This window comes from Amblyomma mixtum, chromosome 3 (genome assembly GCF_055824585.1).
Source record: "Amblyomma mixtum isolate Tamu chromosome 3, ASM5582458v1, whole genome shotgun sequence".
NCBI lineage: Eukaryota > Metazoa > Arthropoda > Arachnida > Ixodida > Ixodidae > Amblyomma > Amblyomma mixtum.
The window spans coordinates 62,972,515-62,988,147 of NC_143014.1; the positions used below are offsets into that span (position 1 = coordinate 62,972,515).

The 15,633-nt window shown below is 44.4% G+C and overlaps 1 protein-coding gene across 5 annotated transcripts in view; it reads right to left on the bottom strand.

Moving 5' to 3' along the window:
• The window catches only part of RanBPM (Ran-binding protein M), a 58,091-nt gene that overhangs the window by 7,233 nt on the left and 35,225 nt on the right, over positions 1 to 15,633 (bottom strand). For 2 of the 5 annotated variants that reach the window (XM_089579433.1, XM_089579434.1), the window contains 2 exons: positions 7,765 to 7,910; positions 5,826 to 5,937 (listed from right to left, as the gene is read on the bottom strand). In XM_089579433.1, the coding sequence (XP_089435559.1) occupies positions 5,826 to 5,937; positions 7,765 to 7,910 (258 nt within the window). Of the gene's footprint in view, positions 1 to 5,825; positions 5,938 to 6,605; positions 6,701 to 7,764; positions 7,911 to 15,633 lie in introns of those variants that run through there. The other 3 variants (XM_089579431.1, XM_089579432.1, XM_089579435.1) reach the window with 2 other exon arrangements.

A 15,633-nucleotide genomic window follows, 5' to 3' on the forward strand; every position in this document is an offset into this window, starting at 1 on the left:
AATTAGAACATTTTGCCAGGCTGCTTACTGCCTCAGGCTCGAATCTTGCATCAAACTAATGTCACTTAAGTCACATAACCTGCTAAAGGTAAGGCCCCATTTTGTAATGGCACTCACACAATTTTAGCACAGACATCAAAAGCAAGCAAAACATGCTGCCTAAGAGTCCCATACAACATCCCAATTAGCACACACCATGTGCCACAGCTCTTGTAGTATAATGCAGTTGACATCCCTTAAAACTTCAAAAAATGCCAACAAGTAGATTACAGGTGCTAGCATTGTGTTAAAGGCACTAGCAGAGAAATTCTGTTGTGGTTTGTGGGGGTTTAACGTCCCAAAGCAACTCAGGATATGAGGGACGCCGTAGTGAATGGTTGTGGAAATTTTGACCACCTGGGGTTCTTTAATGTGCACTGACACCGCACAGCGTACGGCTACTATGGGATCTGCACCAACAAACACGACCTGTTTTAACTGGAAACATGCATGCTGTTGTTTCTGTGGCCAGCTAGGGCCTATAGAAACTAGCTAGTAAGTAGCAACACTACTGTATGCCAACTTTGGGGATGCGTCTTTGTACTACCGCTGGTGAGGCAAGCTGCCAGCCAAATAAATGCGCCTACAGTCCAGTGCATTCCAGAGTCTAACACCTAGTGCACACACAATTAAAAAGAAAGCGACACCAGAGAATTAACAAGGACTAAGGTGGACTGTGGAGGTCAAATACCGTATAAACGCATGTAAGGGCCACACACGTGTATGGGCCGCACCCCATTTTCCCCAAGGAAATGTTTAAAAAAAAACAAATCCGTGTAAGGGCTGCACCCAAACTTTTCCATGACCCAGGAGGGAATAGCCTTCTACATGCATGCGCCATGGCCTCCGTGATCAGCTCCGGCTGCGAGCAACGGTGTGCTTGATCGCGGAGGCCACGTGTGCACACAGGAGCTTCCAAGTGCCGTATGGATGGCACCCGGGGCCGCGTTATCATCATCATTGTCAACTTTTTTTTCTCCGCTGTGACCTCCCGCTAACCACATCTGCATCAGTATCGCCAGCTCCAGCCCTTTGTGGCATGTTAGCGCGTTCACTGTAGCAGTTGTGTAGCAGTTTTAGCACGATGGGCAAGCACCTTAATAGCTACACGGCTGGAAGTCAGCGCTCGAACACGGCAAGCGTGTGGCGGGCTGGAAATTTGACGTGGCCGAGAAGTGCGTCCGATGATGGTGCAACCAAAAGGATGCATTGAGAAACACAAGCTGTAAAAAGCGCGCTTTCCGAGGCAAGCCGTGCGAGTTTCCCGAACTGGAAGAAGAGCTCCTCTGCTATGTGATGGAAGTGCGGAACAAAGGCTGCGCGTTGACAGCGGACATGCTGTGCGGATTCTTTTGGGATGAGGGTGCACCACAGCACAGTACCAGCTCAGAGTCGAATACTCCGTGAGTGACGGCTGAACGTAGAATAAATGTCGCTCATTCCCTGATTGGTGTGTTTTTAATTAAATTTTTTTTTTTTAGCAAATTGCGTGTATGGGCTGCACCCCGAAAATTGGCCCTCGAATCTGGAAAAAAAGTGCGGCCCTTACAATCATTTATATGGTAGCAATATCCATACGCTCACCAAAACTGGGCTGTGTGTGGAAAGCTAAGACTCCAGCCAGCTAATCAATGACTTAATTGGCAAAGGGACGACTACAGTGCAGCAAGAAAGGAACCAAACAAAAAAGCCTACCTCAAATCTACCAGCAATACAGTTAAACCTCCTATAGCAAAGTCCTCAATATAATGATGTTTTTACTCCCCAACGCCACTCCTATTGATGCATGTGTATCTGAGACATCCATGTAACGAACGTGTAGTGGTGGTTGACCATGATATAACAAACATGCTAAGCCGACTAGCTGTTAGTTTGTGCTGAGTTACGAAATTTGGCAGAAAAATTTCACAACGATAAAGCACAAACTGACATGAGAGGAATGTCAACGATTGCAACGAGCAACCACAGTTGAGACAACACGTCGTGCTCCAGCGTCGTCGGCGCATCTCCGTTGCTTTCGCTTTTTAAACGCCATGCCGCATGGCACTACAACAGTCCATGCTCTAACGCAGCGAGAAACGATAGGGCATAGCAAAAATGAAACGACACAAACAGTGCGCGCCCATCGCCGCAGCACTGTTGCTTGTGTGATTCCGGCGTCAATAGCTCTCGCGCATCGGGACTGCACAGCAAGGACGGCAGAGAGTGCCAGCGACGCAAAACGAAGAGTCCGAGAGACCGAGAGAGGGAACATGCAGGAAGAAGCATGCGGCCCCGTGGCCGGTCTACGGTGGCGGCGCGACCATGTACGCTCTCCTCTAGCTCGGTCACAGTGTCCCTAGGTCCCCTGGCTCTCCCACTCTCGCCATCCCACCCACAGAGGCGTTGCGCGAGCCGCGGCTGCTCCGGCAGGCGTGCTATCAGTGCAATCGTAGAACATTGCTCCGTGTTTTTGACTTCGAGTAATAGGGATTTCTGTAAACATTTTCAAGGTGATTTCACCTACATTTAGTTCTTATTTTGGTTTCCATTCTGCATTGTCCTTTTGGGTCTTTGTGTGAAAACTGTATGTAAAGAAAGATCATGGACTTTTTTCAACTGCATTATATCCAGGTTTACCGTATTTACTCGCATAATAGGCGCACTTTTTTTCCAGAAAATCCGGCTCAAAGTTCGGGGTGCGCCTATTACGCGGGGTAAAATTTCCGGAAATTTTTCGACTCGCAAAATTGAACACACCGCGTAAACGCACTCGTGTACGGGCCGCACCCCGTTTTCGCGAAGAAAATGTTAAGAAAAAAAAAAAAGATCCGTGTAAGGGTTGCACCGAAACTTTCCACGACACACGCGGGAATAGCCTTAGGAATGCACGCGCCGCGCCGAGGCCTCCGCGATCGGCTCCGGCTGCGCGCAACGGGCGCTTGATCGCGGAGGCCACACACGCGCGCAGGAGCTTCCAGACGCCGCCCAGGAGGGCGCCCAAGGCCAAGCTTATCATCATCATCATCGCGTTCCTCCGCCGCGAGCTAAAGTCCCTTTATGAGCTTTTCTAAAAAAAGCTAAGTACCGAAAACGTTTGCGGCGCCGCCGACGCACACTATTGGACAGCGCCCACTTCCGGTTGGGAACTAGTTCCGTTCCGCCATGTTCTTCCTAAGTCGTCCGGCTGCATAGTTTGACGGCGCTTGCACGCTACGTTTCTTCGTGACGCGAGAAGCGCCCGGACTAACCTCCACTGATCGCAGTCGTGCAGAGCTGCATCTACGTTTTTCCAGATTACTGTAGATGATCCTGACCTGGTTGTCTCGAAGTTTCCTTGCCGGCTTTAAATTGAGCGATGCCGCGAGCGGCCGGCATTTCGTAGTTCGGCTACTGACGAGCACGTCTGTTGCTTACGGCGCCGCCGAGTGATTCAGTTGTTTTGCGGGCGCAAGTCAGCACAAATAAAGAGCTTCGTTTGCAAGTTTTGTTGCTGTCTTCCTGACCGCTGGACTGCCGTCACTACAACGTGACAGTATAGTTGTGCTGGCCACGGACATTCAGTGGAGGTGACTTTATATTTGTCGCTGTTTGCTGGAAGTCACTGTAGTTTATCGGGCTCTTTTTTTGTGTCCGCAGCAGCAGCCGAAATTCCGGGCTGTTGCACCTTCGGGTACTCAACCCAGTCAGGAAAAGGTCTGGCGTTGTTTTCAGTGCCGCTGGCGAAGAACGATATTGTGCGACAGAAAGCGTCGCTCCACAGGATTGGGAGAAAAAATTTCAAGCTGACGAATTCTAGCAAGTTATACGATGTAAGCTCAATTCCTGTTTTCCATCGTTGAGATTCGATGCTCTAGTAGCAAACTTTGGCTGGCGAGTCAGAATTGCTAAAGCTCCCAGCTCGCACTATGCTTGACGATTGTTTGATTACGCGCTGCTGTCCGCCTTTGTCATTTCGTAAACATGCATGTCAGTGCAAGTATGCGCGCGTATTTCAGCCTACGGCCCCACTCCGGCACCTACTGCAGCTGGTCCATTGAGATCAAGTAGCCAAAACCTTTTCGCTCAGTAATGCGCCCTGAAACCGTAACCTCTTGCGAAGTGTTCTGCGGTACGCCCTGCCAATTCTTTAATAGTACCGCGCGACCGTCGACCAGCCGGCTTGTCAGCGCCTGATGACAGCGCTGAGCGGCAAAACGAGCGAGAACCAGTGCATCTGAAACAAATGCGCTTATTCTCGCTTGATTCGCGCTCCGCGCCATGATAAGGCGTTGTCCAGTCGACGCTCGCGCGGTACTATTAAAGATTGGCGGTGTGTACATAACTCGCGCTCCAATTAGATGAATTTACATGTGTTCACACTCGCGCATAGCATGTCTGATTTATTGGAGTGTCTGCTGCACAAGTGCTCTACGTGCCAAAAGTTTGTGACGCGGGCGCAAAGGAATTTTATTGCTGTGCGAAACCAACGGTCAGTCTCAGCATCCAGTGCCCATAATATTCCTTTCATTCTATTCCCACCATACAAGTAATCCGCGAGGCAGCACCGTAATTATTTCGTGCATACCGGCACCCCGCAGACATCGGCTTCCGTCTGTCCTAGAAATTCATGAAGGGACTTCAGTGTGTTCACCTGCACAGCTAGGTTTTTGTATTTTTCATCTTCATATATATTCCTAATACAACTACCCTTCTTTAAAGCTCCATTTTACTGAAGATCAATTCGAGCCCATAATTCTGAGGAAGCTTAGCATAAAGAAACAAATGCACTGCTGTCCCGTCAATATTCTCTCACCGGCCAGCAAAACTGCCCCGCAAACCGCCACAAACCGCCGTTGGTAGTCTTTGCAATAATATGCTATATATAAAGTTGCACGCGTGTCCGTGTTCTCTCGCGAACTGGCCGCCGCACCACAACTGCAGTTTTGCCGCACTCGCTGTCTCCGACAAAACTGAACGCAAATCACATTCGGAGCGCATTACTGGCACGTTTCCCTTCTTCTCATACCAAGCTCATTTACTACATTTTTCACTGCCCCTTACAGCAAAGCCGCGACTCTGCAAGGTCCGCCGTTCCAGTGCATACAACCGCGCCATCGGAGCGCGTCAGGAAGAACATGGCGGACGACGCGAGCCGCAGGGGAAAGGGCGGTAGGAGAGGAGGGACTTGTCGCTACTTAGCAAAGCTGATTTAGGGACTTTACCGCGAGCTTTCGCTATCTATATCGCCATCAGCATCTCCAGCTCGTTTTTTTTTTTTGTTGCTTTCAAGTGCCGGGATTTGCGGTAGCGCGATAGTTATCGTGGTTTATGGCTTTGCCGCGGAGAGCGTTGATGTTTTAGCTCGACGGGCAAGCACCTTAACAGCTACATGGCTGGGAGTTTGCTCTCGAACGCGGAAAGCGTGGGGCAGGTCGGAAAATACGACGTGGCCGAGAAGTGCGGCAGTTCAGCAAAAACTTTGTTAAAATAAAGATTGGGAAGCGGGGGGGGTGGCGAGGCGTCGGCTTGCAATCGTGTAAATACAGTATTGATCACAGTGCCAAGTTCGGGGTGCGCCTATTATGCGCGGAAATAAAAAAATCTGATTTTTCGCGCCCTAACTAGGGGTGCGCCTATTATGCGAGTGCGCCTATTACGCGAGTAAATACGGTAATTGTACTGGTGTAGTTTTATAAACAAAACAGTCTAGTACATTTTTAGGTTTTGATACTTATGTGAAGCGTGTGCCTGAATATGTACTGTTATTAATACAATACATTAACCAGTACTCCCAAGCAGGAAAATTTTGTTTACTGCGTGCTCACCTAAAATCGCACTGTTGAGCGCCGCGCACACCGGTTCCCTTTGAACAGGATCAAGCTGGTATCCAACAGGACTGCTCCAGGGGTCTGCATAGGCTAGCAAGCTGAAGGCATCCTACACAGAGAAAAAATACAAGATCACCTTGACAACTTGATTTGCAAACAACATAGTTTAGAAGTGCCCTGAAACAAGTGGACGGCACTGCAGATAAATATGCTCATGGGTAAACACCACCAGTAGGTAAAGCCTGCGGTCCTGCACCTCTTGGCGAAGTGCTGCCCAATGCAATACACAGACTTACATACAAGCCAGGAAGCTAGGTTAGAAGCCTAAGATAATATATGTCTCATGCATACCTGCCAGGTTCACAGAGAAGGCATTTGGGAGGCCTGACCGGGGAGGTAAACGAACAAAAAAAAGGGGGGGGGGGAGTCATGGGATGGAACCTTTTACAGGCATTTTTGATGACTGACTTTTCTTAGTTACAATGAAGGAGGAATTCAACTGGTTTTGTGCCCAAACCAGTAACATACTATACATCAGTGGCCATTGTTACGAAATACTCAACAGGGCAAACATCACCCGTATCAGGAAGTCCTGGGAACACTGCCATGCATAACAATGTTCGCCCCTGCAACACTTCGCCAAAAGATCATGACCGAGGGTCGTGTCAGACATGGATGCTTGGAACTGGGAACAATTTTTTTTTTTTTTTTTGCAGTACTGAACTGCCTCTTACATCCAGCATTGCTGTGCGGTACAGAGAGGATTACAAGCATTACCTCCTTGATACGGCTAAATTTCAAAAGCCCATCTGTGTCTTCGAGCTGGGAGATGGCGCTCCACTGCCTGTCAGCCCGTTCGTCTGGCAGCACATCTGGAGGAATGACAAAAGCCTACAGATTCACAAATTCCATTTCCAGCTTATAATTTTGTTTCTTGTGATTAGTTTTTTGTGATTAGGTAAAAAGTTTTAACAACAGACTATATATATATTTTTTTTTGTTGTGGAGGAATTCGATGTGGCGGTCATGAATGTGGGTGGAGCTTCACTGCAGACTATCAGACTACAGACCATGCGCCAGAGCCTGAAGCCAACAAAGCACAGAAGAGAACTCCCGGATGACTGTGTGGAGGCGGCCTAGTGAGGCCCAGTGCTGCCTGGAGCAAAAACTGGCACAAGCGGAGAAAAACTACAGGCAGAATCAGACTCTAGCATCACACTTGCGGCACACCAGGCAGCCACGCAGACGAAGGTGGCGGCGGCGCTGTGCTCTCATAAAATTCAAAATAAAAGGTACTGGCAGGTTCAACTTTGCGCTCGGCCGACTACACATTTTACTCCTCACTGATTACGATGTCAATCGGTGTCACACGGTAGGACTGGATTAGATTTGCAGGCAGCTCCAGCGCTATGTGGCCAGACTAGAAGGATTTGGCCAAACATGGGAGCGTTTCCGGGAGACTGCATTTCGGCCATACAATAGTACAAAACCACAGAAATATGGGAGTCTCCCGGATAACTGGGGAGACCAGGCAGGTACGACGATGTAACAGAAAAGAGAAGCACAAAAATGACAACCAGAAAAAAAGCACCACACTGGTGTAGGGCAGTATGCTGATAATATTACTAGAGGCATAAGACAAACAGCAAGAGGGCAACATTCAGGTTTCTACATGTCTACTCATAACTAGAAGCTTTCAAAATATTCCTTCCGTGAAGAAAATGCCCAGAAAACAGCAATGACTGCAGAGCATGATGTATCATGATCATGCAACACTACCAGTTAATTGGTCAAATGTTTATCCCCAAGATGGAGTAGATGTGCAATAAGGGAGTAATTGCTCATTGGCATCCACCCAAGCGCAGCCATGTGGCTACAAAGGTTACGCTTCGGTGGATATGCATGCTCAAAAAGTCCACCACTAAAGTCGTCCTACCTGAATCATCTTTCGGTTGGCTTTGTTTGTTCCATACTGGTGCTTGAGCTGAACGCTCATCAGATGAAGCTCACGGCCAAACTGCAGCATCCGTTCCATAGCTGCTTGATTGCCCCCACAGAGCTGCCGTTTTGGTGGGTCAACCTCTGCAGAGGAACACACCGGTATTTTGAATGAAATGATCCCGTTTGCACCTTTTAAGAATGCCTTAGCTTCACGCAGCACATGCAGCTACAGGTTTTATGCATGGAATACTTCAATGGAAGTCAAGAACAAGGCGACAACACAAAGATTAACATTAGCTCAAAGCTTCACAAGGCAGGTCTGGTAAAACTACGGAATTTTGTTGTGCTTAAAGCATGCAAGTAAATATCAGCTGCTTTGTGGAACGAGCAGCAGTCGAACAGACAATTACCTTCTTGTAGCAGAGCAAAAATTTGCTCTTGGAGCACACATATACAGAGGCTGTTTCACATACTTTTAAAAACAATGCAACTCATTCAGATGCCACCACACCATTGAGGGGGACACTGAGGACAAACTGAAGTTGGACTGTATCGACAGGCTATGGCCTTCTAATGACAAAGAGACCATTCTCCCCAAAAAACGAGCTTTTGTAAGCTAGAAGAGACCAAGAAATGAAATAAAGGTGTCGCCATCAACGACCAATTTTGCAAGTAACCTGCTTGCACCAACACTGAATTTTTGATGTAGATCCCAGAGGCTACACTACATTGCTATTCACTTCAAAACAGCGGCAAACAATCCTCTGTATAGATGTCATGAGTTGGTACCAACTGGTGGGAAAATTTTTAAATTTAATTTTCTGAGCCATAAATGTGTCTTTTGCTGCCAGCGACATCAACATACCCAGAAAGAGCCAGTGAAATAATTTTTACTCAGAACAATAATTGGATAGAGTTGTCTGCAGCATCCTTTTAAAACACAAAGGTCAGAGAGGCTGTATTCAGCACCTGTACATGAAATTTTTAGTACATGATAAATGCTTTTACATTGATATCTGTTCAGGAAGACAAAAGTACATTCAGGGACATAAGTTTGCGGGATGCGAATTCACAGTAAAAAAAGTTCACAATTTCTGCACAGTCAGGCAAAGCAGGTCAACAAAAAGCAGAGATGCATGAAAAGACATGCATGCTTAATCCACTGGAACAAATGCCAGCTCAATGGCTAGCAAGACTAAGCACAATACATTTTTTTTCCCTGCGAACCCGCATCTCTCAAATTTTTGTCCGCGACTGTACAGCCTTTGTTAGTAGTTGAGAACCCACTGAGTTTTGCTTCTTGGCCATACTGTGTGACTCCTTTGCATTTCCTGCCTTCCAAATCTCTTGAAGGTAAGAGGAACACTGCTCACCCTCCAAAGGTTAGGACTCCCACGGATGTTACAAGGCTTAGATGCAAACCCTCTTGGGGTCGAAATTTTGACAAAGGTCTACATGTGCTGCATATTAAAAATAACCATCAGTATGAAGAACAGAAGGCTTTGGAAGAGTATGCAGCTTGTCGAGATATCTCGCTTGTGGTCACTGCTTTCTCTCCAAAAACATAAGGCAAACATAAGGCTTATACTAAAATGACATCACAGAAGCCCTTCACTAACCACAAGCAGTGATAACAGAGCAACATCATGGTCCCTGTTACCTGTAATAAGACCCATGAACAGAATACAATTTGATATGCCACCAAGTTACTCAATTACCAAGTACTGTAACAATTGTAACAGGAAGGCACTAAAAATGACTAAATAATATTAGCGATGAAAGTGATAAAAAGGAAATCAAATTAGGCTGTTAGTGAATTGGATGAACAGAGTACAGTGAATTGGATGAACCTTCACAAAGAGGTGATGTTATTAAGCATTCTTTTCTTCCAAAAACAACAATAGACTGGAATAACCTGCTTCCACAATTATTTAAAAACACTACTTCTACACAGCGTCTTGAGAAAAAGTTGGAAATGTAAGCTGTGCAAGTTATCCGCTCCTTAGTAATTTTCTGTTAATCTTCAGTTAGTTTATTCTATTGTATACCAGCCACCCTGTGTGCTGTGTGACTTGACAACTGCCCTTGTTTTTGTATTTGATAGCCGCCCTATAACAGCCCAGAGGGAATAAGAAAATAAATAAATTCAAAATGGTGGTGCAACTGAGGTTACACCCGGATGTGACAACCAGTGAATGATGTCGCTCAGTTCCAAAGCAATCAATTTGAAGCAGACTGGAGAAACATTACTGATATTTTTCACGATGGTGCAGCAACTCTGGCGTGGCACAGCATGGCATTACCGGCACAAGGGCGCTACTAATAATGCCCAACTGTAAATCACTCTTCAGTTACTGAAGTTCAGACAGTGGGAGGCCAGTCTACCAGCTGAAATGTCAGTAACTGAAGTAAAAAGCTGTGCAGAATTCTGTTCAACATATAAGTGGACTGAAGGGGGGCCACGTCAACTGAAGTCGCCCCATAGTTTCGTTTTCTGAGCATTGCTACCAGCCCGTGATGATTGCGGCTGCCAGCCGCACTTCAGCGAGCCAAGCCCAACTGCAAGTCTGTTTGGATGCTAATCAGCGTGTTGAGGGTCTTTTCTTTTAAAAGGAGTCTCGCCGTTCCAGCGCAAATGCATGTTTCTCTCGTGTACACCTGCATGGTCCTGGGTGTGATGACGCGTGCTCATCATGAGCTGCTCGCTGTGTGGTGAAGCCTCCTTACATCGACTCGGCCGCGTGTGAGGAGGTTCCATGGCTACTGTCACATCTATGAAGGAGGCCATGGAATACCTTGCTATTCTGGGGCAGTTCTGCTTGAATATTCACAACAGTGGGTATGCAATACACCATAACGGAATTCCGAAAAATCGTCACTACCGCGCAGTTTTCACTTCAATTTCAATTCAATTGTTTTATTTCCATACAATATATGAAGGAAGCCGAGGAAAAAAAAAGCTGCATAGGAGCAGCTTGAGCCCTCGACCCCCTTTACAAGCAACAGCACAGGAGCGATGCATGCACCATCGCTGCGGTGATGACGTCAATGTTTGTTTTTTTCTTATGACTGTGTTTAATGCAAGAACTTAGTGGTACGTTCTGTACATGATAAATTTTCAATAATGCACATGGCTTTCTTTTGCAGTATCAATATCTTATTGCGGTTTAACAGGGTTGTTGTGCCCCATACCAAATGACAATAATTAAAGTGGGAAGCGAACAGTGCTTTGTAAAGTAATAATTTTACTGCAGATGGAAAACTATAGCGATTTCTATTAATGAGTTCTACTGTATGAGTAATTTTTTCAAGAACAAAGTTTACATGGTCATCCCATTGAAGCATGTCAGAAATATAAACTCCGAGGTTCTTAAAGCTACTGACAATTTCAACAGGTGTAGAGTAATACCGCTGTCAGACTAGCAGATTTAATTTCATTCGAACCGTCGAATGTCATTCGGTCTCTTTCGGTGCTACACAGTAAAAAATGATGTCATTCGAAATCGATGGCAGTGGCGATCAGCGAAAAAAAAAAAAGAGTAATTGAGAGATGTCAGCATGCATGAAGATGTTTGAAATTGTTGTGTAGTGTTTGAAGAGCGGGTGAGAACATTTCTGTGCAATATTAAAAGCTTAAAATATAATTTCTGCATTCTGCAGCACTCTAGCCATCAGAAGCCAAGGACAAAGTCAGCCACATATTTGATAAATGTAAACAAACAAAATGGCTGACACGGCGGCGCGTGCAAGAGCGCGGAGCGTGAAAATGACTTCCAAAAGGTGAACTGCTCAGCTACATCTACTTTCGAGCAAAACGAACATGGAACGCCAACTGGCAAGAAACACAAAACTGAAAATGATCAACGGTCGCGGGAAAGGCCCTGCTTCACGCTCACCGCTTGCATTGGCTGCTGAAAGCTATCCAGAAGAGCCTCAAGTGTGAACAGGTTCACATCAAAATAAAAATTTTTTTAGCAGAACTTAATAAATACAATTTCTAACTTTGTCAGTGCGCTCATTATTTTTTCACGTCGCTTGTTTCTGCTGAATATCTAGTGTCCACAGTAAGCATTCAGTTCGAGATCAAACGCGAATGAGTTCCCCAAACTCACTCGATGGCGAATGACATTCGAACCTAATGACATTAAATGTTCCCGTGTAGCGGCCGATTAATGACATTAGGAGCCAATGTCATTCGACGAGAATGACATTAAATTTACAAGTCTGACGGGTATTACAAGTCAAACATAAATTTGAAGGTATTCGTGTACCTTTAGTGTGGAAAATGAGAGCTTTTGTTTTATTAGCATTAACTGTTAGACAATTTTCTTTTGACCAATTGCTCAACCTAATTAGGAAATCAATTGCCTTAAAATTAATTTGGTTGGCAAAGCAGATGGTACAAATATACTTATGTCATCAGCATACATAATGAATTTTACCTGTTCCTAAGTTAATAAAATATCATTAACGTAGAGGCTAAAAAGAAGTGGGCCAATAATGCTTCCTTGCAGAACACCTGAGGCTATTTTCATCACATTACCTGTGAACTCAAACCATTAATACAAACAAACGGGCATCTGTCTGCTTATGATTTAACTGTTAAATATGACTTAACAATTTCGTATGACAAATCCCTTATTCCAAACGGCTCAAATTTTTCGAGTAAAAGTCTGTGGTTTATGCGGTCAAAAACCTGCGAGAAATCAACACATATGTCGATTGTTGGAAGTTTCTGTACAAAATTATTTACAAGGTATTCTTTTTGATCAAGCAATGCTAACTCAGTAGATTAATTTTTTTGAAACCCATATTGAGCCTTCTGTATCAGCTCAAGTTTAGAGCAGAATGAGGACAATTGATTTTAAAGAACTTTTTCACGCCCTTCTGAAAATACGGGGAGAACAGAGATGGGAAGATAGTTTCTTATATCTAGCTTGTCTCCTTTTCTATACAGTGCCGTAACTCTCGCAGTTTTCATTTGATCTGAAAACTTACCGGATGAAATGCAGATTATAAATGTAGACTAAGACAGGAGAAATGTCGTGTATCATGTATTTTACTGGTCGGATCTGCGAGCTATCTGCACCACAACTACTGGAGTTTTTAAATCTTAAAAAACTTGAACACAGCTCTATGGTAGTGAACAGCTGTAAGAATGCCATGTTTTGATGTGGAGGAAAACACAAGGTCTGAGGCTCAGTTAACGATGACTCATGTTCTTTATGAACAAAGTAATGGTTAAATGTATCAAGCATGTCCCGCCCTTCCAAAAATAACCATCTAAGAAAATTTTCTTTACTGGCTCCAATTTTGCTTTTTCGCCAAAAATTTTGTTCACTCTATTCCAGAGTTTAGTAGTGTTCCCTGAGCATGACGAAAAAAGCTGTAAATAGTATGTTTCTCTTGCTTTCTTTAAAGCCTTGTTCAATTTATTTCGAACAAACCTTAAATGTTCTAGATCCGAAGGCTCGCGAATGCGTGAAGGCGTTTGCATTTCTTTATTTTGCATAAAAGGTCCCTAGTGAACCAAGGTTTCCGTATGTTTTTATGTGGATTTTGTTTCTTATCTATAAGCGCTTTTTATATATAGCTACAAATTTATCAGTAAGCCTAGGGTAAGCTTCTGCTGCATCAGTTTCACAAAGGATATCCTTCCAACACATCTTTTGTATTTCTGAACGAAATGCTTTCAGTTAAGTCTCAGTTATGCTTTGGAAGGTGGGTGGCACCTTAGGGCTATCCTGAGCATGATCTGTCTTTAGAAACATGCAAATAGACATACATGGTCACTCAGTGAACAACTCAAAACCCCACTGTTGATGCAAGATAGCTTGTAGTTTTTAACAAATAAATCAAGAATTGTACCTGATGTTCCAGTAATCCATGTTTCTGATTTGATAATATATTCACACATCCATTTGAAACGAAGACACTCTCAAATTCAATTTTTTTAAAGCTATCAGAATTCATGTCAACATTGAAATCACCTCGATAACAACCCTTTTGTTATTTTCATTACCAAAAATAGAAATTTATCTAAAAAGGAAAGGAAACCATGAACACAACCAAAAGGTGGGTGATATCAAACAGCAAAAATTGCATCTTGCACTTCCAATATAAAGCATCTCATAATCATTTGCGATACAACAAAATTCAGGCAGTAGATCACATTGTATTAAAGTTTTTATTAATAACGACACACCTCCACCACATTTTTCTATTTAGATAGATTGTCCTCTTTTTTGGCAAGTTAAAGATATCAATATCGCTGTCATATATCACACTGATCATTGATATCGGCAAAAAAAAAACTTTCAAGCAGTGCTATTTTGCTATTGACAGATTGCACATTAATATGCAAAAAGTTTAATCCTTTTTTTATAACTCTCAAGGGAGTAAACCACTCCTCCTTAGTTAAGCAACCTAAATGAGCAATATTAGCCATAATCAAAGAATGAAACAAATATATTAGAGAGATCAAAGGTCATCTGCGCACTTGATTACAACAGCCTTGTGATGTGGTGCCTTGCGTACCAATATCTTTCCATTTATGTGCCGAACAAACTGAAAGCCAGACTGTGCAACCACTCTTTAGCAACACAGGACAACTTTCTAGATCGAGCAGTCATGTTTTCACAGATGTAGAGCTTGTGTTTCTTCACTAACCAGGTGTTTCTTGTCCCCTGGTGCATAAACCGTACAATGATGCCAGGAATCTTTCCAATCTTCGCTGGCAATTTGTGGAGCACTGCAAACGTCTTGTTTACTCAGAACAGTTATCTCTAGTGTCTTGGCCACATAACCTTGGAAAGCAAGTCTTGCCAACATGAGTAGTTGCCAACATGGACACCGAGCGGAAGCGTCGTTTGGCCGCTTTGGCTGTCATTCTTGATGTTACGGAAGATGACGAAGAGACTGCTTGGTTTGCACATTCTAAGAGGTCATGCTGGGTCAAGCCGCGGCTGACGAGAAAATCGCTAGGCGTTCAGAACCAGCTCTATGAGGAGCTGCTGGCTACTGACCCAGACAAATACAAACGTCTGCTTCGGCTCAGCAGCGACCAGTTTTACCAGCTCTTGGCTCGTGTACAGCCAAGGATCAAGCGCCAGGATACAGTGATGCGGGGTGCAGTGCCAGTAAAGACGCGACTTCAAGTTACCCTGCGTTTCCTGGCATCAGGTGAGCGATATCGCCGGCCGTACGTGAGCAGACGATAGCCTCAGAAAGTTTCGGAATGCATTAGCGTATAGTTCCGGATTGTGCACAGGCGCTACGAGGCGCAAGCGATGAATCAGAAGGAAAGAATAGGCAGAAAATAATTCAGCATCAGATCAACCAAGACAGGGAATGATTACAGGAGCGGCCGTAGTATTTCTTATGCATGCAACCAACTGACATGCTTCTCACTAGTGAGTCAAATCACCGAGTTTCATGAAAGGTATGTCTATAAATTTACAATAATGCAAGACGTTTATAGCTCATTATTATTGGATATGCCTTTAAAAAGAAAGGTTGACTGTAGCAAGTATACCAGGTGTCCCAGCTAAATGTAACTAAACTTTTAAAAAAGGCGAAGTGTCCTAGTCCAGTGAAACCAACTGAGGGGTGTTCATAGTCGCGTGGCCTAGTCTTGAGTATTTTTTCGCTTTTCAAGGTTGATTAATTAGTTAAGTTTAATTAGCTAACTTTTTAATTATTGACTTCAGGAAGAAAGTATCAATGAAAAAAAGTTTTAAATCGCCTCGAAAAACCGCTAGTAGTGCTGTTTCCGTCAAGTTACGATTTACGTAGCTTCATTTATTGGCCTTAAAAGAAAGTTATCACGTGACCAGCTGCTTGCTCACTTCTCGGCCCCAATGTG